This window comes from Seriola lalandi, unplaced genomic scaffold (assembly GCF_002814215.2).
Source record: "Seriola lalandi dorsalis isolate HSWRI2012SDOR001 ecotype SW California unplaced genomic scaffold, Sedor1 jcf7180002054139, whole genome shotgun sequence".
NCBI lineage: Eukaryota > Metazoa > Chordata > Actinopteri > Carangiformes > Carangidae > Seriola > Seriola lalandi.
In genome coordinates, this window is record NW_019524692.1 from 150,557 (window position 1) to 173,803 (window position 23,247).

Consider the following 23,247-nt stretch of genomic DNA (forward strand, 5'->3'; position numbering starts at 1 on the left):
AGGGGTCACTGAGCGAGGCAGGTTTCTTCAAAAAGCCGCCTGCCGCTACCATCCACCCAGCTCATCCGAGCGCTCTGCTGCGGCACAGCAGTAAAGCCGGATCTGGAAGGAAGCCTGTCATCTACAATGTTTCTTTCTCTTTGAGTCTCTTTGATTTTACTCTCAGGTATAAAAGTCATTCGCTGTCACAGAAACTGTTTACTCACATCCAGACTCCTGTTATGTGCATCCACAAGCAAATATCCTGAGATGTAATTCACACTGATTAACTGCACAATTTGTATTTACTAACACGTTTTGCTTTCCTCGCTCCTCGCCTATGTTTGTTGTTGAGCTGCTGCTTCAGAATTGTTGATTTGTTTGGACTTACAATCGACTCCAAACAAACCTGACGCCACCAAACCGGGTTTAAAAATTGAAGTCAGCTGATCAGCGGCAGGTGTTGCAGGGAGGAGGGGTTCCTCCTGCTGCCAGTAGTGCTGGTCTCACTCTGGCAGCTGGCACTTTATGATTCAAGATGGCACGCTTAAAGTGGAGCTTAGAGGGTCCTGGTGGAAATATTACATACTTTAAGAACGACTGAGGACATAAGTTCTCTCAGCATCTTCTGCGGTGCGAGGCATTTCTTATGATATCTGCCGCACTGTAACAAGTAAAAACACACTTAGCTGGGATCTTGTGAGCGAAGGGAAGTTTGTAATGTGAGCCATGCCCAAAAGAATTCATGAGGAAATAAATATAAAATGCCAATATACTGGTTAATATCTGAATGCTAATATTCGTACAATAGAATATTTTACAATAGAAATAGAAGATTTCAGTGCAGCAGGTGGTGGAGAAAGTAGACCTGCCTATTAAATTGTCACCCAAGCATATATGTTCTTTCCAATTCCAATTCTATAGCATTTTTATTTATCCAGCGTTTATTTACTGTGTTTTTGGTTCCATTATCTGCTCTGAAGATCTCACAAGACTAGATTGCTTTTTTCATGACATTCATGTTATACTGTGTGAATGTTCCTTTTCCATGACAAGCTCTTGGCCACTTGTTATACGGTGATCTCATTACATGAAGTAGGGCAAGCTGCTGTCCCCCCACTGATTCCATGATCAAAGTTCCCCCAAGTGTGTAAGAGGCCATGCTGCAGCACTACGCCACGATTAAATGTCCTTTTTCCTTTTAATTGAATGCCATCACTTTCAGAGAATCACCCACTGTGCCACATGTCGCGGTGGCTGTGATGCTGCGTCTCAGGAGCGGCAGGTGGTGGAGGCTACGGCGTCAAATTCCCCCTCACACACACACACACACACACACACACACACACACACACACACACACACACACACACACTCACACACTGACTGTCCACATCAACGGCTTAACTCAGCCCGCCACAGACAATACCCCACCGTTTTTCCTTTAAGCATGCGCTAATAGTTTCAGCTTTATTTCTAAAGCAACAGTGTTTTTTCTGGCTGACAGTCAAAGCCTCGGTGTGAGATATTTGGGCCGGGATGAAGACATCAAGAGTGGAGGCAGGTATAAATAGTTCTGTAACGGCAGTACAATGGATGACCCTTCAGTCTGAGATGAACAAACACAGCTACATCAGTACACAGTGAAGTTATATCAGTGGAAGTGAACCAAGAGCCTGACATACAGTCTTGTGTTACCAGCACAGATTGCAGTTAACTGCTTCTGGCCTCTATTATGAGACGTGTTGGTGCTGGCAGAATACAACAAACCTGTATCACCACGGTTTTATTTTTAGGAAATTTATGACTGTTGTGTCTCTAAGTGGAGCCAATAAACAAAGTCTGTAAACATTCCCTTTTATATTAGGATATATATCATACAATCAGTGTGGATGGGGTTGGGCTGAACTCCAGAACTTGATCTGGGGAGACTTCAGAGATCAAATAATGTTCTACTGAATAAGTATTAAAAATACAAACAATTCTATGAAGTTGCTGCTTGTCAACTAAACTTTGCCCTGAGCGTTTGTAAGGTGGATCTAAAGCATGGATTTTCAAAATCTGACACCGGGCCCACCCTCAGACAAAATCAAGACCACCAGGCCTCATTAGTAGAGCTGAATTAACAAACAAATAATTACTGGGGGGGAATTAACAAACAAATAATTAGTAGAGCTGAATTAACAAACAAATAATTAGTAGAGCTGAATTAACAAACAAACATTCAAACTTTTCATAGTTCTTATTTGCAGTATACCCAAGGATATACATACAACTATCACTGGATTCTTTTAAAACTGAAAAACTTAAAAACATGATGAATTTCTGCAGTAACAGTATAAGAAGCGTCTTTTAAAGCTTAATCTTGGATCTTTTTTTTGTATGATTTCAAAGTGCATTCATGGACATTTATGAAAGGATATCTGGGATAGTGATATTCTTAGATCGTGTAAGTCACACTGAATCTACAATTGTGTGTATCACGTCTTTGTGTTCAGGATTGACTGACTCACTTACGGCTCTGAGAATAGACTAGACACGGCACTAAAATGGGGCGCTAAGGGTATTAACGTACCTTAATTACCTCCAGGAGCTGTTTGCCACAGCCATTACTGCAACTTCAAATGCTGAATGTGTTGATAAGTAAGCCAAATAAACGGGCAAACTATAATGACTAACTTCCTGTTGTGTTCAAAACATCTGCATGCATCTGTCCCTGGCATCTTGTTTGAAAACCTCAGCTCTGAAGTGACTGAAACTCAAGGGAAAAAATTTGCTAGTGAAATACATGACATGTAATTCAGCAAATAGATGACGCATAATACTAGAGGGTATGAAACATTGATCCACAAAAACAAAATAAAAAACAAAAACTTTTCACTCATTAAATATTACTATGCACATTGCCAAGATTATATAGTAACTTAATTAAATAGATACATTTCTTTCATTCAATAAATTTACTGTTGTTGACAGTGTGTGGTGCCTATTTTTGATAGTTGTACTGATAATTTATTTCTATGCATCTGCCTGCAAACAGGTGTCAAAATATTCCATTTTATTTTGGTGACAGATAGAAATGTAATTTAAAAAAAGCGTCACATTTTATATATGTTTAACATGAGCTATTTTTCATGACAGTCTGTGCAAAAAGATAGGACCTAAGTTATGTTCAGTAAAGTCCCAGTTCAGCGCTGGGTATGATAATACTCTTTACAAAAACATAACTTAGTGCTTGACTCAGTGCATCAGTGTAGAATGATTCTTCTCACTAAACACACAAATGCAAAAAAACCCCCAAAAAACTCTCTTCCCGTGGAAAAAGAAAAAGAACAAGAAAATCTATCGGCTAGATTTTCCCTCCGTACTCCCAAAGGTCTCTGAGTGGAGGAGAAACAACACATGCAGGAAGTGAGATGGGATGTTCGGAAAGCATTTAGTGGATCAATATGCCAGGCAAGAGAGGGGAGGGGAGACAGACAGACAGCGAGAGTGAGGGTGAGCAAGAGGGTGAGGGAGAGAGACACCCAGGGCCCATGGGAGAGGGAAGTCTTAGGGGAACAGCTTGTGCTTTTCAAGAGTACTGTTACACATCTCAGTCAGTCTTGGTAGGAACATCCAACTCAGCAGCTTTTCCCACCCGCCTGAGCTCAACACTGAGAGGCTCAGGGGTGTGAGGAGAGGTAAGTAAGGCATGTGGGTGATGTCACTGGTGTCTCCCTGAGGCAACAGCTTGCTTTAATATCTGATCACTGACTAGTCTTTTAGTCCTCAGTGAGACTGTTAGACTATATATAATTCACTGTCATGAAAGAGACAGTTGTGTATGTTCAAAACATTGACGGTGAATCCTTTATTCCAATATATAAACCTAAACAACAGACCTGTATATGTTAGTTATTACTCGTGTTAATTAACTCTCCCTAAGCTAAAAAACTACACACCTTTGTGTTAAGTTTGGTCACAATCTTGATGGCATCTAATATGTTTCTGAATAGTTTCATAATTGGGATGATCATAAGGTCTCAGAGGAAAGCTTAATTCTTTAAATTATAATAAAACACAGAAATTAGAAGAATGAGAGTAAGATTTTATCCTCAGAATAATAATTTGTTGTTTTTTCAATGCTACTTTTATCATTATTTTTAAATTGTTGAGAGCAATAAACCCTATTTAAGATCTCACCAGGGCTGTAGCTAAAAGGTATTTCTATTATGACTCAATTGTAATAAAATAAAATAGCAACAAATTCCTTTCAGTTCTCCTATGAAATTACCATTAAAATAAAAACAGCACTCACCTTCTTTCAACATGCCAACTTTAAGACATTTCATGAAGCGGCAGGCCTGGCATGATTTGCGTCTCCTTTTGGTGATCTCACATTCGTTGGTGGCCGGACAGCTGTACTCAATATTCCCTGTAAAAAAAAAAACAAGAAAATATTTTATTAATTCTGTTTGCAAATCAAAAATCAGGAGGAGTTTGTTTTAAAGGGACTGAATGGAAAAGGAGATCAAATCAGGCACAGACACACATGTGTGCATACACACACACACACACACGCACACACACACACACACACACACACACACACACACACACACACACACCTGTCCCAAGGTGACCCCGTGTGACACTCCTGAAGGAGAGGAGAGTTTAGTGGCATTTTGATGGGACATGTAAAAAGCACCTACCCGCCCCGGAGTCCCACCCCCATTTTGATTCACAGATAAATTAGCTTCATTAATGCAGAGCGTCCTCTTTGCAAGGCTCACCACGACCCCTTCCAGCCCATCCTTCTTCACCTAAAGGATGATGGGAAAGCTGCCCTCCCTCCACAACACAAGGGCTAAGAAATGGATGCACAGTCGAGCGCTCTGCATAATGTTCTTCAGTAAAGACCAAGAGCTGCTGTTAGATTGGCCAATCTAAGGCTCCCGTATCATGTAGCAAGGCTCGATGTATTATTCAAGTCCGTCTCGATGGCTGTTGGCTCACTATGGAAATATTTCCTATGCAATTTAATCACTCGGGTCCAAAAACAGCCAGAAATGCAGACATATTGAATCTGCTGCCATGTAACCGCTGCCTGTCTTTCTCACCAGTTTCCGGTTAACAATTTTTTTTCCGGATCATTACACGCTCACTTCAAAAGTTGACGTGACCCCCAGAATCCAATGACAAATCCTCCCAAGTATCCAAATCCCTTGATTAAATGTTTAAGCAATGTCCCGATAGTCCAGAGATGTATTAATGGTACCTAAAAACAGCAAACCAGGTGTTGTCTGTTGCAGTTCTGCCAGATCTGCTCCCCCCCAACCGCACACACAACCCCCTGTTGGACAAGGAGAAGGTGCCAACATTTGTCAGGATCCCTGGAATCGATGGTGCCAGCAGGGTCACATGCACAGTGAGGGGCCCGGGGCACCATGCCAGGATGTTGGCAGAGGCTGGTGCTGGTTTCAGGGTGGCTAAAGTCTTTTAAACTGAGAGGCGTACGCGGAGGGAAAATACGGTAGACTGCAGTGCACATGTGCAGATACAGGAGGCATGTTGTGTGCCGATTCTATACCACAAACTAACTGTAAAGACCATGTGCAATCTAATATTCATAGTATAGTATTTGTCGATTAATGCAATGATGCAGTGGCTTTGTCCCATGGTCATACTACGTACTATTTCTAAACAGGTTTTGAATGTGCACTGTGGTCACATAGGAAACAGAACAAAATTAAGTACACACAAGAGAGTCAGTGTACAATACTAAAAAAACGAGTGCTGCTGATGAATACTAAAGTCCCACAATGCAATGCACAAAAGAAAGTTACACTAGAGCGATGCAAGAAAACAAAGAAATGCTAATTAATTCAAAAGTTTCGAGGTCACAGTTTGATTGATGCCTGATAGTTCACGAATTGCATCATTTCCTGTCAGTACACGATGGTGAAGTACATTAATTTCTTGTATATTCTGAGAAATAAATGTACTTTGTTATAGTATACAGCAAAAACACTATACTATGACAATCACGATGCAGTACTGCTGTAAACAATTAGTGCGTAGAGTGGAATTTGGGCACTTACACTTTTTTTTGTTGCTGTGAAGATCATCCTCGAGTTATCGCACTGACACTATTGTAATGTTTAGCAGCTGTGAGCAGCTCCTCCACTGTGGGGAAGGATGTGTCCTAAATCACTCCCTATTCACTATGTAGTGCACTTTATTTAATGTCTACCATTTAAGTGTCTGAATTCTGAGTGGGAAATGTATCCACTATATATAGAGCCCTCAAACATTTCCACAATGCAACAAAAAAGTAAGGTCCATGCCATGTAGACTACTTTCAGCTAACAATCCCACAATGATTCGCATTTTACTGTCGCGTAAAACTACAGCTGTCGTTGATGACGCAAAGCGACGATGATCCATAAGCGCTCAAAAGTCTCATCTCATATCTTTACTGCTCACTGTACAGTAAATTATTGAGTGTGTATCATACAGACAATAGAGTGAACGGTGGTTTTCAGTATGTACTCTGACTTTTATATAGTATACTTAATTCTTCTAGTGTTCCACTGTGAAAACACTAAAACCTGCTGATTACTATGCATGGAATTTGGACAAAGGCATAATTTAGATTTTCCTCATTGTTTTTTCACCTTGCACTCACCTATATATATATATATATATATATATATATATATATATATTATATAAATACAGAAGTCCAAAGGTCTGAGACCACTTTCCCCCACTGTATTTAATATTATACAATTAAACAAAATTACAGAATACAGAGGATTGTTGTCAGTTTAAAGGTCAATTCATTTTATATTTTTCTGATTATAAAAAGAAACATTTTATATCTGAATTGATCAAAAATGAATGTGTGTGTGTGTGTGTGTGTGTGTGTGTGTGTGAGTGCTGGTGAGTGTATGTGAGGGGGGGTTGCATTGGGGGTCCACAATAGTCTTAAATTGCCTACCTCTAAAAGCTCACTGTCGGCATACCCTCTTAGTTAATCAGGTCTTGTGTCCACCTTTATTTCTCAAAGGACATTTCAACCACTCTAATATCCTTCCTTAACCTCTCTTATTTTCCCTCTAAATTTTGATATATTATTATGCCATGCTATTATCCACGCGCTCATCTCCACTCAAGCTGGACCTCTCCTTGTCCTCCTCCTTTGCCGAGGCCGGGACCCCCCTTCCTGATTACCATTCCATTAAAGCAGCTTCTCCTTTCAGTGAATGACCATGTCCCCTGTCCCTTGTCCCTCTGCCTTTTATTTAGAGGACTTCTCAGCATCTCCCTCTCTCCTCTCTTCCGTTCCTCTGTTATTGCCCCGACAACACGTGCCTGAGCTTCTAATTGGCCCCCACCCCCCTTGGGTGGAGGGGCCTGGGGGCAAAGAACAGATCCAGACCTCCCACCCTCCTTTCTTGACTTTCTCCCAATGAAATGCCTGGTTCTTAATTACAGTCACCCAACACTGATTGTTATTGACTGAAACTCCCGTGGCTCAGGACGAATGACGGACAGATTAGGTTCATTACGAGCCTGTCCTCCACGAAGGAGAGCGAGAGAAAAGAGGAAGAAGGAGAAGAAGAACAGGGGGTGCAAGACAACACAAAGTCAGACATGAGCACTTTTTACTGTGTTGCCGGTCAGATTGAAACAAAATGTCCCATTTTACCGTGGGACAGACTTGAATGTCCCATTCACAGTATAACAGCGAAGAAGTATCGCAGCTATTAAAACAACACGGAGCTTTGAGCCATATAGTAAAATTGACACCGCAGTGTCTTCATGTTTTGTTCAGTCTAACTGGTTGTCACAAAACAATGTTTGAACTTTTTTCATCATGATTTAAAGAAATGCTCTTATGGTAAAATATTGAAATTTACCTAGTAATTGGGAGCGTAAATAAGCCAGAAGACAGTGACTCTCAGCCCACGCCCACAATAATATGGACGCATCTGTTTTTGTCTGTTTTGCCTGTCATCTAATCAAAAAACAAACTTCTAGAAATTGCTGTTGTTTTTGTATGCTGTCTGCTTGAAGAAATATCATCTTAGAATCAATGGTAATAAGAAGCTGCATTTCTTTTCCTCCTTGGTAATTGATTGTTTTCCGTGTCATCATACACAGTCACCGGTGTATTACTGTAGGTGTTGTCATTGTCATATATTTCTGTCTCTGCAAACTATTGAGTTTATCGCGAGTATCTAAGAGTATCTTTAGCAAACCAGCAACACTCCTTACCCTATGGTGGCATGAATGCACTTCTATGGTTTTTGCCAACTGCCAATAAAATTAAAAAGGTGGGCGAAGATGATGGTAATTCAGAGGAGCTTGGAAAAAAAACTTTTTCTTCAAATGTACCTGACTCAATGTGGCCATGCCCTCACTAATCTGCTGTCTGACTTTATGTCTATAGACTTAAATGCTGCAGATAAAATTCAAAATTCTGCATCTCATTTTGTGGCATATTATCTCTGTCCAAGTGATTATTCTGGAACAGCTCCCGCACATGGCAGAGCCGATGCCAGACGTACGATTCACATGCAAACACATCAAAAAATCACAACCCAGAGCAGATTTACAGTCTGGGCCTAAAGCCTGCTGTAGACACTCGTAATCACTACACTGTATTAGTCCCATAAGAGCAGAGGGCTGGCTATCAGCACTGAGAGACACGTGGGACATATGACAATGGATTCATCATCAGGTTTCCTGTTAAGGAACTGTTAAGGTAAACCCTAATAAAAAAGTATTTAGAATCATCATGAAAATTTGCACTTGCGACAGTGACAGTACACCCGGGTTAAATGTGTAACTCTTATTATCATTATTATTATTATTTTACTTAATATTCAACCACCTGCAAAATTACAGAAAATATATTATTCTCAGGTTGAACTGAGAGCGACAGACACTGGAGATGAGCTCAGGTGAGCCAATGAAAAATGAAAGAGAAAATGGGAAATACCTTGTATCGTCCTTTTGAAAAAGGCTTTGCAGGCCTCACAGGAGGCCACCCCATAGTGGTACCCTGAGGCAATGTCGCCACACACCAGGCACAGCCTCTTGGGAATGGCATTGAGCATGTACTCGCACTTGATTGGTGAGTCATCCGCCATGCTGCCGGAGCACTCCTCATAGCGGCGTAGGCAGGCGCCGCCACCTCCAAGCATGCCTGGGTTGAACATTGGCGGGGAGTCCAGGGCGTGTGAGCGTACGCTGCTGCCGTTCACGTAGCCGCCACTGGCGTCAGAGTTGCCGCTGGGACTGTGGTGGCTGCCGGTGTCGACTAGAGAGGAGGAAGGACTGGAGGGCTCGGTTTTGACGTAAGAACCACAGCTTGAGGAAAGGTGTCGGTCCTCAGAGGGCATTCTGGTTAGTAACCTGGATAAAAACACACAGGGCCAAAGCTTCAGTCAGATTCTGAACTAAATTCACAGTAAATACAGTTCAAACCATGAGGCAGCTGATCCACTGTAACATTTTAAAGTCAAATATATTGTCACAAAATGTTCAGCAAACTAATCATGATAATGTTCGGTGATTTTCCAAACTTTTACCTTCAGGAACTGAGAAGAAACACTTCTTTGCTGACAACAGAACATCTCTAAAATTATCAAATGAATTCCTTGAGGACTCCATGAGCCCAAACAGTCACAGAAGTCCCCTAAATTTATGAACTCATAATAGATCATGTAATCTTTCAGCTGAAGTCAGTACACTGGAAAGACAGGGCTTTCAAACATCAGCAGTAAGGAAATGATGCCTGTTTACCTCACGTGCAAATAAGAACTGATTTTCTAGAAAACTGAGAAACATAGAAGCTTACATGAAAACCAACATAAATCAGAAAACAGCAGTATCAATAAAAACATCACCACTAATAAGCCCGACAAGATGTACTGCATGTTGCTTTCTTCCATCATCGCCTGATTATCCTGCGAGAGATTCATCAGCTGTGATGGAGCGCGCCGGTTCATCTGAGTTTGATAGATTATGTTACAGACACAACCATTAATGCGTTGGAATGCCAAGTGATATACTACAGTAGCTTATTTCTCTCAGGCAAAATGGTAACTAATGACCATGTCAATGGATGCCCCATACATCTTGCAAACAATGCCCACAATGGGTCGGCTGCCAGAAGTAAGTGAATAAATGAAACTTCAGAAGCCTGTTAATGGACAGAGAGAGGTGTTACACTCAGCATATGGAGGATCATGGGTAATACATGACCCAATCAATAGTCCTGGTTACTTTGCCAATGGACGGTGCAGGGTTACAGAGGATTTAAGAGAGAGGTTGGACAGGCTGAGGAAGACACAATCCCAAATTTCATTGTAAAGTTCAGGAAGAGAGTTTGAAAGAATTAAGGATATTACTTATGTAATTCTGTAAAACTGTTTCAAGTGCCAAAAATAATGTCCAAATGACCAGATGTTAACAAAGGTCATCAAGGTCTCTGGAGGACGTTTTGTGTTGCTGCAGGTGTCGCTAAAAATTTTCGTTGCATTTTAGAAAGGGAACCTTTCGTGAAGCAAATTTTATTTGTAGAGCTAAAAGAGGATGCAAAGTTCTTTATTTGCCATGTTTTGGAAGTCGTTGTACTTGCAGTGGCTTCAATAATGTCCTCTCAAACAAAGCATGAAATGAGGCTTGGGTCTGTGTTAGAACTGCTGGCTCTGTCTGTCACAGTTGGTGCTGATCTTACACAGCTTCAGCCCTACAAGCTTGTAAATATTGTGTGAAAGCTGTGGAAAGTCATGCTAAGAATGTCTGAAACTAACAAGAAGCTAAAGCTGGCTAGATTCCTCTGAACTTTGTTGCTGCTGGGGGCTGCCCCTCTTTTTTTTTTTAATTTTCTGTTGTGGTTAGAAATGTATTTTCCCTCTGTTGCCTCTTTGCATAAGTGTTTATATAAAGCCATGAAGTCATCAGGCCCTGACAACATGAAACCTCTCTTTTAACTGCTAACGGGTTGCGGGTGGAGAGAGGGAGGGAGGAGGAGATAGCCTCTACCCCTGGGCCAAGATCAGATCTATTGATCCTCTGCTTCCTTCCTGTTCCAGATGAGGCATGAAAAAATAAACCCTCCTCTTACGGGTCCCAGACATTCCTTATGCATTTTTAATCAGTCAGGACTGTTAACATAGTGCAAGATAGAGCGATACAACATAATGTTAGTCTTCATTCTGAGACTGGTGCGGTTTATAAAAGATTCATAGGACTCTTGTTAAATCTTGTTAGCAATTATCATGTACCTATAGTCAACTGGAAGGTATATTTTCTCCCATCTGAGCGAAGTGGAGAGAGCGGCGTGGTAACAGTTAATACATCATCGCAGGCAGATAGGGGGATTCCCTATGGAATAGTACATTGTGGCATATGTAAAAAGTAGTTCATTCCACACTTAGCACACAGTAACGCTGGGGAGATGTTTTTTGTTAGGTTTAATGGAAATTTCTAATGGGTCCTTTCAAATCTGTCGAAATGAAATAATGGCACGAACCACCAATTCGCATGGACAGAAATAGCTTCATAGTTTCATAATTTGGTTTCCCCCTCTTATTATAAAGAGACACAGTTTTATAAGCGCAGCCTGACTTTCCTCAACCCGCCCCGCTCCCTTGGCAACACACACACACACACACACACACACACACACACACACATACACATACACATACACACAAACGCATTGCGCCTAATATCTAATGGAGTGGTGTTTGCTCCGCCACGCAGAAAAATGGTACAAACCGAGCAGACAAGCAAGACTCATCAGACAGACGTGAAGGTCACCTGCCTTCTCTGTTCTGCTGTTCTTAGAGGGCCAGATGCTCCCACAATGGATGGCTCGGAGCAGCGGACACACAGGTTTCAGCGTGTCCACCACTCTGAAAGAAAGAGAGCGTCTAGACACGACTCCATGTAAAAACTAGAGAGCTGTCCAGAATGTTTAATACGACCGAGACGCTGCCTGAAATGCCAGATCAGTGACCACTGCTTTTCAAATTTTTTTATTTTTTATTTTGGAGCCAAAGTGTGATGGGTGTGAAAATGTCCCATCAGAACAGCTTAAAATTTCAAATGTTTGTGTGTGCATGTGTGTGAGTGTGTGTGTGTATTTTGGCATGCCTCCTCGTGCTGGCAATGTTGCAGATCCCCTGCTTCCCTACATAAATCCTGAATCCATCCACCTCTTCTGTAAGCCATGAAATATGTTTTCCAGCCTCCGAATTTCAACGCAATAAATTTTAACAGAAGTCACAAAAAAAAAGGAAAATCTTAAATGCATAATCAAAACAATTCTCCACAATGACCTCATGCTATTCTTTCCTTGAGGAGCGAGGGGTTTAAAAAAAAAAAATCAGGTTCTCCATATTTTATTATGTATTTTCCCACTGAGGGGAAATATTATTGTTAAGCTTGGGGTTAAGCTTGTAGCAAGGAACACGGCGTAAATCATGGTGCTGAACACACAGTCAAACATGCAAGCGCAGAAGGACAGAGGCAAGGAGCCATGCATGAAATTAGTTCATTAATCTTTCTATGATAGGCTGTCCTTGTTTGGGGCAAACTCTATCAGCTTTAAACTGAGTGCCCCTTCCTGCCTGACACATAGATTACACTGTTAGTCCGCAGCCGGGGTGTCTGGGAAATGAATGGTCATGCGAGCGGGAAAACAGGGTAGCGTGTGTCGCCCAAGTGTTAAGTAGTAACAACAACATGCACGTGACATAGCGATGGCGCAAATGAAGGTCGTCAAAAAACGTGTGCGTTCTAACATTTAAATGCATGATTCATACGCTGCTGCGAAGAATGTAGTTGGTTTTTAGAGAAGAGACATTTGTCAAAATACACTTATAATGCAGAGTGAGTTAACATGTTGATTTCACAATAGAAAAAAAAGCTATATTTCATACGCAGTTACTACCTATGAAGTCTTTTTTACTTGAATTGTTCTAAAGCACCTTCAGTTCTCTCTCTGCTCAGTTCCTGCAGATTGAGACGGTATATTTGCTGTGTTCGCCTTTAAATGGAGTAGTTTACCTCTATCAGCATTCAAACAAAAAAACTTTGACACTTACTTATTTACTTATGGACCCAGCTGTTTCGGACTGAAGCAATTGCCGTTTTTAAAAAATGTCATTTCTAGTCTAACTGAGACTTTGCTTTATTCTTTTGTGTCTCTTTGTGCTTGTACCTTTATATAAGTGTCATCATATTTGTATCATAATTTTTTTTATTCAATTTATTATACTTTATGTATCTTATGCGTACATTCATGTTTTACCTGGCTGCAAAATTATTTTCTCTACTGGGGCAATAATGAGGCAAGCAACTAATGATTATTTTCAATAATGATTAATCTGCAGATCATTTACTTGATTAATCAGTTAATTTGTTTGCTCTATGAAATGTCAGACAATAGTGAAAAACCAAGGTGTTGCTGCGACCGACAATCAGTCCAAAAACTCATGGGTATTCATTTTACTATCATGATTAAATCGATTAGATGATTAATCCCATTTTTCTATTGATGATTCTTTGATTAATTGACTAATTGTTTCAGGTCTAATAAGGTTAAAGTTTATGTTTTGTGCTTTAATTGTGAATGTTTTTTGTCAGTTGTTGCTGTTATCACGCGGTCACCTGTGCAAGTTTCATTTGTTGAAGAGGGCCATGGGATATGGTCGAAAGCTCAAAGAATATAATAAGTAAGTGGATCTCATATACCACAGGTACCAAGGTGGAAAATGTCAATTTTGTTCTGAAAATAACATTTTTACTTTCACACTAAATCTTTAATTTTTCAAGTTATCAGTCCTGCATTAGTACTATACATTCACACTATGTTGATACTATGTTGATACTACGTTTATACTATGTTTATACTACGTTTATACTGCATAGATACACTTTGTTTCTGCCTCTCTGTCTCTTTCACACACACACACACATACTTGTACACAGAGCTTTGAGCATATGGCCTCTTCAATGTCACTGCCATGAGGGGAGATTGCATAGATTTCCCACATGGATGATGTCTCCTTACCTGGAGTATCAACCCCCATCTACATACTCGTCCACCACCTCCAGGAAACTGCTCTCCCTGCAAAGTCAAACACACCCTTAACTGCCTTTTAAAAAGAGACAGAAGAAGGAGGTTATGGGGACGAAAGAATAAACGAGCAGAGACTTAAGCCGTCATTGGGAATCAGAGGGGGACTCATGAGGGACAGTTACGATATTGATTTCATAAATAAACAGAGATGGCCATCGATCCTAATGTTATTTTGCATTTCAATTACTGCCCAGAAACATAACCTTCAAACGTCTGCTTCTCCACAGTAATAACATCCACTGATAATCACAAGCGGGTCTTGTCCAGTGCAAATTGGCTTTTCTCTCTCTCCTTTTTTTTTCCAAATGTGTAAATGACACAACTTTGCATTTGCCTAATGGTATTAGGGCATGGGCTGAATTTCAAGTGCGACTCAAGCTGATACAGTAAGCACTCCGGTCAATTGACACAATGCAAATTAACGTGGTGAAGAGGAATTAAGTTCACAATGTGAGACGTCGCGAGGCTACGATGAGGCCCATTAAATTAAACATGCTGGCTGACCCACACTCCATGATTAGACGCACTGCTTCTCCGTCTGTGTGTATGCGTGTGTGTGTGTGTTAATTTCATTTGATCAATAAAACAAACTCATTCTAAGAAGTCCTCTCTGCTGCTTGTTTTCAGCCTGAGCCCATGAAAGCCACATTCATGTTTTGATTGAATAGCGGCTGCAAAAAAAAGCGTCCATCTACATCCTGATGAATTCAGAGTCCTTGACAGGCTGCCTAAAGGATATAGCTATATCAAGAGGGGGTCATGACATGTAATGAAGTTAGTTCTCCTCTTATGCCGTCACACAGCAGCACTCTACCATAGAGCTGGGCTGTGCCCTCATATGCAGCAGCCATCGCCATTAATAAACATGACAGTCTGAACACTTGGAAAACAGTGTCGTGACAAAATACAGCAGCAAGTTTCAAAGTGTTTTCAATTGTTTCTATCTCGGGTCATTTTTCCTCAAGCTCAGAGCTGGTGGCGAAAGAATAGTTGGAGGCAATTTCACCCACTAATGTGAGCAAAACACGTTACCCACAGTCCCACCACCTGCTCCCTCCATCCGTCAGTGGGCTCATAGGTTCAGTTCCCAGCCGATTTTACCAGTCTTATCAGCCAACTATCAAACTTAAGGATGGGAAAAGTCACAGCGCGGCGAGATGTTTCAAAAAACCAACTGTGACCAAGTTACTGAAAGTGCAGTGATAAACTGTTTTCCATGAAGTGCAGAAAGCTGGGAGTAACAAACTTTGTCCACTCACTCGAGTGACTGAAACAAACCCGGCTTCACAAATAACAAAACAACATTTTCACTAATGTTACCAACACGTCAACATAAAATTCTAATTACTATTTCTGACATGCACAAAAATACTTTTGAAAAACACACAGGAGAAGCAATAAGACCCAAATTTGTCGGTAACGTATCAAATGTCGCCTCATAAATCTGTGGCAGGCACACTTTGAAATTAGCACAATCTGCACCACATTTTTTTTTCATGTCGGTTTCCAGTGAAAAATCTCAACTTTGGCACAAGACAGGACATAACATATCAGGTGAAGACCTCCAGGTACTGGACATTTATAATGCCTGAATCCACACGTCTAACTGACCCACAGCAAAAGTAAAACATTTCTCCTGATTTAACGTATGGAGTCATGTTAAGTTTTTACAAAGAGCACTTGAGACGAGACAAATTATTGGACCATGGTGTTTATCTATTTATCTTTTAGACAAATGGAAAAGTTTCTCATATATAAACACAGTGTGACCACATTCATAACTAGTGTAATAAATGCAGATGCAAAGCGTGATAAGAGGATGTGTTTCTCTTAACAGACACAGTCAGGTGTTTCCATGATATGGCACCGCTAAAATTAGATCCCAGGTCAGCGTGTGCTTCTTTGGTCTCATCTGTATGTGCACGCACATGTGTGTGTGTCTATGTCTACGATTGTGTCTATTTGTGTGTGTCATACATTTGACCGCTTGAGCTTATGCATTCCTGTTTGTTGGCTTGCGAAGGGCACCTATGGGACCAGCAGGAGGAACGGGAGAAAAATTGATCTGATTTATTGGAGCAAACTGAAGATAAACAACATTTAAAGTTTTAACTTTAAATGATTCAGTTGTCAAAACTGCCATGGCTAATCGCACTGAAACCACAGCCAATCACAGACACATAAAAAGATTGACCGTTTTAAGATAACTTGTTAAACATTTAAAGAAGCGGAAAATCATGTATCTATTTTTCATAATGAAAAATTCTATGACGTGTGTGTGAAGAAAAGTAGCATCTACCATGAAAAACACATTTGAAACAACATTAGAAAGCACATGGAATTTTTTTCTCTCCCCAGAATATTCAAATAATGTCAACTGACTGAAAAGTGGAGAGTACCTGGGGATTTATTAACAGATCACACACTTTAATGGCTTCTGGTCCAGTTTTTGTTATTTAATCCACATTTGCCGCTGCAGGTTATTTTTATTTAGGTCCTAAAATTCACATTTTATTAAAAATTGGTTCAAGAAACATGAAAATGTTACTGATGTGGACATTTCATTAAAATTAAGCATTTTATTGCATATAAATGTATGTACTTTTTTTTGCAAACAATGTGGATAAAACTGTGAGTCATTAATTGTTAATCTTGAAAAGGGTCAAAAGAGGACAAACTATCAATCTATATGTGTGTGTGTGTGTGTGTGTGTGGGGTGTGTGTGTGTGTGTGCATATAGCTGTATATCTATAAATTATTTCTGGTAATAATGTGAGATGTCTGATAAGCTGATATTAGTTTGTTGCTGGAGGAACATATTTGCCTCTTCAGCAGAGACGTAGCGTGAGAGTTGGACTCTACAGTCGACCTCTCATCTCAGGCCAGTAGGTTGGTGGTCGGGCCAAAAGTCCTCAAGGGGTTAATAGCATTCCCCAAAGCCAAACCTAAGTAATTCCAGCTTTATGTGATGCTAACAGCACGGATTTACAGTATGCAAGTACATGAACAAATACGGTATGACAGTATGATTAACACTATTTAAAGGTAAAGACAATTTTTAGAATAAATTAGTGTATATCACATGTTGTGGCCATGGTTACAATGCGCTTTTGGAGTGTGGAACTGTCCTACAGTTTATAGTCATGACACTCTATTTTATCTAAACAACTTAGTGAGTTAAACTAACTCCCTTAGAAAATGCAGCATTAATCCCAGGAAGATCTCAGTTATAATCAGTACAAACATATGTAGAGAGGTGAATTTGTAACACAGTATTTGCATTTATGGGTTTTCTTTTTTTTGGGTAATGCTAGTGTGTTCAGTGTGTCATGAAAAGTGCTGTCCTATCAAATGTGACCAATTGGTCCTGCAGTAGCAGAGGAGAGACAAAGATTAACATCGACACATTCAGACTGCACACAGTATGCTCACATTCACATTTACAAATGTATGTATGTATTTAATATATGTATGTAGTGTATTTCCATGCATGTATGAATGTAAGCAGCTACTGCCTCGCTCAAACATGCAGATGTACACAAACATACAGAATCACAAATACAGCATCACACACACACTAAGACCTGATCCAGGGTCACTATAGGTTAATAGCATTTGTATTTTTTTATAATTTAAATTCAGCTTTAAATGTTTTCCACTTTTTTGTGGCGTTAAATTATAATATTCTTTTAATTCCACTTCTTTTTATTTAATTAATTACTATAATATAATAACTTAAGATCGGTTTTAGTTGGATATGTGTGTATTAAATGCAGCTTTTCAGATTCTGGAAACTGATGATTGTGCGAAAAAGAAGAACTCAGGGTTGTGGGTTTTTTTCTACTGCACTGCAATCTGCACAGGAATTGCAATATTGAATGTCAAAGCCATAAAAGACACTGAAATTGACCTATTTAAACACATTAAGAAAAAATGAAACCCAGGTCTGTAACTTTTATGTGAGATATCAAAACAAGTGACCAAACACTTGTGGTTAAATATTACACTTCTCAAAACAATTTCCATCTATTCACTGAGAAATTTGTGTCATTAATTTGACTGTAGTAATTAAATTAAATTTTACATTATTTGTACGGCACACTTTACTGCACTGTTGAAACAGTCTGAATTGTCAGTTTTATCAAACTTCCCTTTGTTGCTTTACTGCAGTTTTGTTTGCAAGTAATCTCAAATACCACCATGTAAATGAATGTAAAATCAACGAGATGTAATTGTTAAGGTCGCATGAGAATTCTGCACCACTTTAATAATTGCTGCGAATCTCTGACAAAATGTTTTATCATTTCTCTAGTTAAACAAATACAGGCTGAAGTCATTTCACTTTTATGAGTTTTTTTTTTTGCTTCTATTGATCCTGAGCTCAGATGCGACTGTTAAGAATTAAAATAAATGTGTAAATTAAGCATCACAGAAACTATCTCTTTCTTATTTGTAGAGAGTCCTGTGGAGTTTGAAATATTCCTAATCACAGTTTTGTAAAAAGTGCTAAGCAGGTTAAACCTTTCCAATCCCATCTACAGCTTAACATTAAGAGGATCCCAGTAAAGAGTCTCCCCGTCCAGTCATAATTGGTTAAAAGAGAAGCGTCTTAGCAATGAAACACTAAGGATCGGTTCTCCAGCTGAGATTTGTGAGTTTCTTTGACTTCTGATTTCCTGTAAAACAAACTGCTTGATCCCTGCACTTATGAACTAAATGCACAATGACAATATGTGTATGCAAACTGTGCACCACTTTAGTCCTAATTAAATAGAATGAACTGTGTTTTCTTTACATACACGGCCACTTCTTAGATTTTCTATTTCTTCTCTGTCACTGTAATTTCTGCACGATTCAAGAATAAGCACCAAAATGAAGTAAAATGCTGAATCACAAACAACATAAAAGTGAAAGAAGCTTTAACTAAACACAGGCAGAGAGTTATCCGTCCCCTCAAATATACTCTTATCTGTCTCTCATGAACACACTCTTTCACACACACACACACACACACACACACACACACACACACACACACACACACACACACACAGACACACACACACACTGGACAACAGCACAGTCACAGTTTTCTTTCTCTGGGACACCGCCGGACATCGGCTGCTGCCAGAGGATAGTCATCTGGATATCGTCCGCATTAATCTGCCTCTAGCTCTTCCCTGTGGCTGAGGTTAAACCCTGGATCCTGATGCAGAGCTAGACAGCTGTAGGGCAACCATCCGACCTGGACTCCCTGCGGGCTACGCTACTGCAGCCTCACTGACACAACTGAGCTCGGCTGTCCCGTACATCGGGAGGTGGAGCCGACATAATGCGAGGAACTCCCTTTCTTTTGAAATTGTTTACTTGTTTACTATGCATGAATTGTTTTTTTTTTCCCCAAATGAATTAAACTGATTTTCCTCATGATTTGTTCTCTCCTTTTGATAAAAAGTAGAGGTCAAGAAGTAAATTAAATTCTCTGTCACCTTAAATGGAAACAAAAGTAGAAAGGGAAAAATCCTGACAGAAGGGAAAAATATGTGGAAAGAGATGCACCTACTGGTTGTGGTAGCAGAGAGGGTCAGGGATGCACAGTTCGGAAACATCCATCAGTCCACGTTAAGCATTCCAGGTGTTGCAATAAAAAACAGATAAACAAACAGCTTGGGAAAAGCTGAAGGAGGAGATCAGTTCCTAAGACTCCACATATCTTGATGAAATGTTGGTCAGGTGTTCCTGGGTGTTGTCTCCCCTCCCTTCCCTGTTCAACACACACACAAAATAAAAAAAAATAAAAAACCTTCTGCCTCGGCCCGACAAACTCCAGTCTGCACAGGTGCTGCACACTCAGGCTCAGGAGTACGTATGGAGAGAAGAAGAGTGGATTTAGTGATGATATAGAAAGGGGAGAGTGGAAAAAGAACTTGAGGTAGAAATGAAAAGAGAAAACAGGAAGCAAGTGTACAGAAGAGGAGAAAGAATAAAAATCAGGGGAGTGATGGATAGAGAAAGAGAGAATAAAAGATAAGAGATAGCTGGATGGAGAGCAGCAGTGGTGAGAGCGCACTCTGGCTGAGTAAGTCAGTGAGAGGATCGAGTCTCCATTGAAGACATGGGGGCTCTTTAAGAGCAGGAGGGCGTGGCTTGGTGCATACGGAGCAGCTGCTGTTGGTCGGTGACAGGAGGGCTGTCTTGAGAGCAGCCAATGGGGGCAAAGGATTACTGTGGTGGGACGGGCTAATGGACGACCCTTTGGTGTCCAGTCATTCACAAGGGAGCTGCTGCAAAACACAGAGACACAGGCAGACCCCCCTCTAAAAAGGCAGACACACACACAGACAGACAGACAGACAGACAGAGATTCCTCCATTTAGATAGATAGATAGATAGATAGATAGATAGATAGATAGATAGATAGATAGATAGATAGATAAGGGGTTTCTTCTTTACAACTTTAAAACTAAACTGACAAGCAACAGAAGTAGCAGCACGTTCACTGAGGATGATTTAAACAGGTCTGTTTACTGCGCTTTAAAGGGCTCAGTGCCAGCTTACAGAGCTAAACTGTTCCTTTACTCTTTTATCTTCCCCACCATGGATCCGGCTTTCCACAGCCTGCCCTCCTTTAAACTAATGGCAGCTGCTTCCCACAGCATTTCACCAATCACACTGTGGAGAGGGGATCTACCAATCCTGAGAGAGGCAGGATGTAAGAAACTGAGAGTGATAATGACCTCGACAGGAATGTTAATAATGATGACAACGCCAGAGACGTTTGAGTGCACCTTTACCACGTCTGTGTAATGTGGTGGCCATCAGAAAAGAGGCAACCCCCACCCACCCTCTAAGCCACTTCATCAACCCACATTTTCCTGATCGATACAAAACCCATCACACGCTCTTATTGATCAGCGTTGCAGTGTCGCCAGAAGCCTCGGGACAGACTGTGTTTCCCAACCGTCTTTTAAATAAAAAGGAATTATAAATTTGAATGTTTTCTTTTCATGTCAGTCTGTATCAGAGTCATGAGAGCACAGGCCGTTGCTCTAATAAAGGAGCTGTGCATTCTCAATTAAATTCTTGATCAATATTTTGACATTTAATGTACTTTCCTGCAAAGGAAAACCAGGATATTCCTGCTGATCTGATTAAGACATCCAGACATAATCAATAGAGGAGATATGTTTATGTTTTTAATGAGGCAGAGAGAAAAGAGAAAAAGAAAGACTAATGTTCAGATGACATGTATGAGTTCACATTAGGGTTGAATACTGAAGCAGAAGTTAATTAAATAAAAAGAAATGTGGAAATTTTATCTTTGCTGCTTTTTTTTTTTGTAAGGTAGGTAAGGTTTTGTAAGGTCTAAAGCTTTAAATTAGTGAAAATATCTCCGTTACAGGAAGTAAAGGTAAAGTTTTAGATTTTTTCAAGATATATTCATTTTAAAAATTCACTGCATTTAATTTTTCTGCTTCACTGTTGTTCTTCTGCTGGCGGTTTCCTGAGGTGGGCCATATTGTACGTCCAAGCCTCATCTGCCTCCCTCCCTCTCAGTCAGCCAGCTTACCCAGCGAGGGGACACCGGGCTTCATGGCATCTGACAGGAAATCTATTGAGCGCACAGTCTGTAATCCCGCTATCACGCTATCGCCAAACGAAGAAACAGTAATCCAATCATTAAGTCTGTATTTAAGCAAAACAGATTTTCAGCTCTGCGACCAAGAGTGTGTCCCTTTAAGCAGATCTCAGCCAGTCTGGGATCTTACCACTGTGTGTTGTGAAGAAGCACTTTGTTTTCATAATAGTTTTGCTCTCATTTGCTGTTTTTTTTATTCTCAGTGATGTATTCCCCATCTCGAGTGTCTCTGAATGCTGGAATATGGCCTTGATTTAGCGAAGAACAACTGAGTATAAAAGGAGCTTATGTTTATTTTCAGAGGGAAATTTAGGCTTATAGAGAACGCACAACTGATTATGTGTGCAGGCATGAACAGAAAACACATAAAACCTGAGTTGTAACTGACTAAAACGTTTCCTAACGCAGATCAGAAACACTGAGATTTAACTGTCTGTGCCAATCAGCAGCTTGTTTCTGAAAAGTGAAAAAGAACCAATCGTTATCTGTCAATACGCAGTAATTACATATTGTGCTGGACTGAGGGACACAGTCTCTCTGTCACACTGGGTGTATGTAATTAAATTCCTGATTCATGAGTGAACCGGTCTTTTATGTCTGACCTCCTGACCCCAGCACAGAGACCCGGTGGCTCAGCAGGAGACTCACTGTGTACTCCTTCCTAACTCTGCGCTGTGGACTCTCTGGGGACAACTGCTGCATGTCGATGTTTAACAACATAAAATACATAGGCACAATATGATTTCAGTGAATTGTTTCTGCAGGATTATAAAGATTTTATTTGATATCAAAAATACAAAAAAAGGAAGTGACTGAATTACCAGAAAACACAGTAACACCAGGAAACTATTCAAGTAGCTTCCTCATACAGACGTGTCTAAATTATTAAGTAGCCATAAAGTTTGCAATGGGACTGACAGCTGTAAAGTTTTATTTGACCCATATTTCTCATCAACCAAACACTACTCATACAGCTGCCACCTCTCCGATTTTAATGAACTCATCACATGACCTTTAGCTGCTGACAGCTACTGGTAATTAAAAAAATATATATACAAGGTATATGAGAGATGAAATGAACCAAAAAGCCATTTTACTTAAAATAGATTTAGTCAATGTTGTTTTGTTTTTAAAGTTTATTAGTTACAGAGTTAGATTTTGGTTTTTATTTGAGTGGTAGCAAGTTGTCTTAGAGAGAAAATTATAACCACACAAACTGTGTTTTTATTCAAATCAGATTTTGTCTCCTCAGCTCAGCAGAAGACAAAAAAGCTGGAGATTCATATTTATCATCTCTCTTATACATACGTGGCTATGACATTCAAATATTGTTATTGTGCAGGGATAGTCATTTTATTTGCTCTTATTTAACTAACACTATATCTATATTGAGGAAACTAGCACCATGAGGTGCACATCTCACATTTCCAGTGGAAATAATGCAGGATATAAAACAAAAGAGGAAAGGAAAGGACATTCA

General features: G+C 40.1%; 1 protein-coding gene across 1 annotated transcript in view; it reads right to left on the reverse strand.

Annotated features, from left to right (window-relative positions):
• The window catches only part of esrrgb (estrogen-related receptor gamma b), a 40,977-nt gene extending 20,763 nt beyond the window's left edge, over positions 1 to 20,214 (reverse strand). The window contains exons 1-3 of the mRNA XM_023403492.1: positions 19,692 to 20,214; positions 8,972 to 9,387; positions 4,280 to 4,396 (exon numbers count right to left, since the gene is read on the reverse strand). Coding sequence (XP_023259260.1) covers positions 4,280 to 4,396; positions 8,972 to 9,387; positions 19,692 to 19,741 — 583 coding nt within the window. The 5' untranslated portion in view covers positions 19,742 to 20,214. The remainder of the gene's footprint in view (positions 1 to 4,279; positions 4,397 to 8,971; positions 9,388 to 19,691) is intronic.
• Between the last annotated feature and the right edge of the window lie 3,033 nt (positions 20,215 to 23,247).